Below are 1,888 nucleotides of genomic sequence, written 5' to 3' on the forward strand. Positions count from 1 at the left end.
CATTTTGTTCGGCCTCAGCTATTCGGGATGACTCACACCAAATGGTAGCCATGAATGACGCGACGCTGGACCCCATTTCAGAGACCTTCATAGGTGCACTGGTCGCGGGATTCGCTGCGCGTCACGCCTGATAATAACGGCCGGATGCCCATCTCGATTATGAAGTCACAGTGTCCAGACGAGTCAATCTTACAGCAAAAACGAGTCGATACAGTTAAAACGCCTTAATGCACTACGATTAATTTCTCGAAGGGTAAATCGTGATGCGCAGTGGTCAAGTATTTCTTTGAGTAACCCGGATTAACGATTAACGGTGCATGTTTCGCTGCAACTCGCTTCTTTTTGTCAAGCGCTGGCCACATCTGCAGCGATTCGATCGCAAAAGGAAAGAAGCAGCGGATGCTTTCGGTGATTTATCATGAACGAGAGAGGGGGCAAAGCACCTTAACAGTTTTCTGTACTTGCCTCCCCCTGCTCTTCATTCCGCAAGATGCCAGCTACCGAGCACGTCGTCAACGCGAGCAAACTCCCGTCCAACTTCGGACTCACACCCATGTCTCCGGACGACTCGACTACTCGAAACGAATTCGAGGCAATTGTAGTGGATGAGCTGTCTGCGTTACTAGACTGCGTCCAAGGGAACCCCAGCAGCTCGGACGAGCTCTGCTCCTCTCCACTGCCAATCACCCGGCACAGATCCATCACCACCGGTAAGAGGAAGCGGTCATTCGGTAGCGACGACGACGAATCCAAAGAGCCACACACCCGCATGCGGACGTACACTGCTCGAAAGGTGAGCGATATACACGTTAACGCGTCTTACCCTGTTGTTAACTTTCTGAACTTCGGACGGTTGCAAACTTCAGAAAGAGATCGAAGCGCTAATGGCCGAGCTGCCAGCACTCGAATCCTACGTCGATTACCTCAAGCACCAAGCAGCCAAGATCTCCAATCAAACCAATTCGACACAGAAGCAGCAGCTCGTTAACTCGTGTCTTCGGGACAAGGCACACCGCCAGCAATTCGCGCTGGCTCGGGTCCACTCGGCTCTGTCGGACTTCACTAGTCGCCAGGAGAAGTTGATCCCATTCGATTACTTCATTCACCTAAGAAAAGACCGAAGAAATCGACTACAAACGCTGCTCAACATGAAGCCGCGGATGCTGCGCAATGCCCGTCGCTTCATGCACGAACGCACCGCGTTCATGGATCTGAGTGTTCCAAGCTCGGAGCAGAGTTGCTATGTGTCTCCATCCGGGGACTACTGCACTGTAAAGTTCGTGGTGCTGCCCTTAGAGGGAGATTTTAGTGCTAGACAAGTGTTCGATACGCTCAAATTCTACCTGTTCCACATGGAAATCATGATCTCCGAGGCTACTGGTGACCTCACACTATGTGAAGAGGAAGAGGCTGACAACACAGCTGTATCACAACACCGCTTCCTTCGATCAACGCCCAGCGGATACCAAGTGGAGTCGAATGACGTAATCTTCAGTCACTTCGATGAGCACAACGAGGAGTTTGGGGACGGAAGGGAGTACGGAATCATCGTAATCGACTGCGTGGATAAGGACGAGCTGCATCCGTACTCTCCGGACGAGAAACTACGTCAGGACCTCACGTCCATTCTCACGGTACAGACGTACAAGGACAAGGTGTCTTGCTCTCAAAATCCAAAGAAGCTGCAGATCAAGACCCAAGTGGTAATGACTCGAAGTAATTTCTTCAAACTACACCACACAACGCTACCCTTGTCGAAGATTGAAATGCAAGAAACCATCGACCGTCTCGCATGTCGAGGCAATCTACTCTTCAACGCGGTTCGAGCCTCAGTGTCGTCTGGCAGGGAACCAGTTCTTTGATTAAATCCATATAAATGACACTTTTA

At 50.8% G+C, this 1,888-nt stretch overlaps 1 protein-coding gene across 1 annotated transcript; it reads left to right on the forward strand.

The window, feature by feature from the left end:
• The first annotated feature begins 294 nt into the window (after positions 1-294).
• Positions 295-1,888, forward strand: PPTG_19200 (hypothetical protein). Its single transcript, XM_008917571.1, has 2 exons — positions 295-793; positions 867-1,888. The coding sequence occupies exons 1-2, from the start codon at positions 491-493 to the stop codon at positions 1,860-1,862; spliced, it is 1,299 nt and encodes a 432-aa protein (XP_008915819.1). The 5' UTR covers positions 295-490; the 3' UTR covers positions 1,863-1,888.

The sequence above is a fragment of the Phytophthora parasitica genome (genome assembly GCF_000247585.1).
Source record: "Phytophthora parasitica INRA-310 unplaced genomic scaffold supercont2.107, whole genome shotgun sequence".
Lineage (NCBI taxonomy): Eukaryota > Oomycota > Peronosporomycetes > Peronosporales > Peronosporaceae > Phytophthora > Phytophthora nicotianae.

Coding starts and splice junctions, on each gene's coding strand:
- PPTG_19200 (XM_008917571.1), top strand. CDS start 491: ATGCCAGCTACCGAGCACGTCGTCAACGCGAGCAAACTCCCGTCCAAC. Junction 794..866: donor GGACGTACACTGCTCGAAAG/GTGAGCGATATA, acceptor TGCAAACTTCAG/AAAGAGATCGAAGCGCTAAT.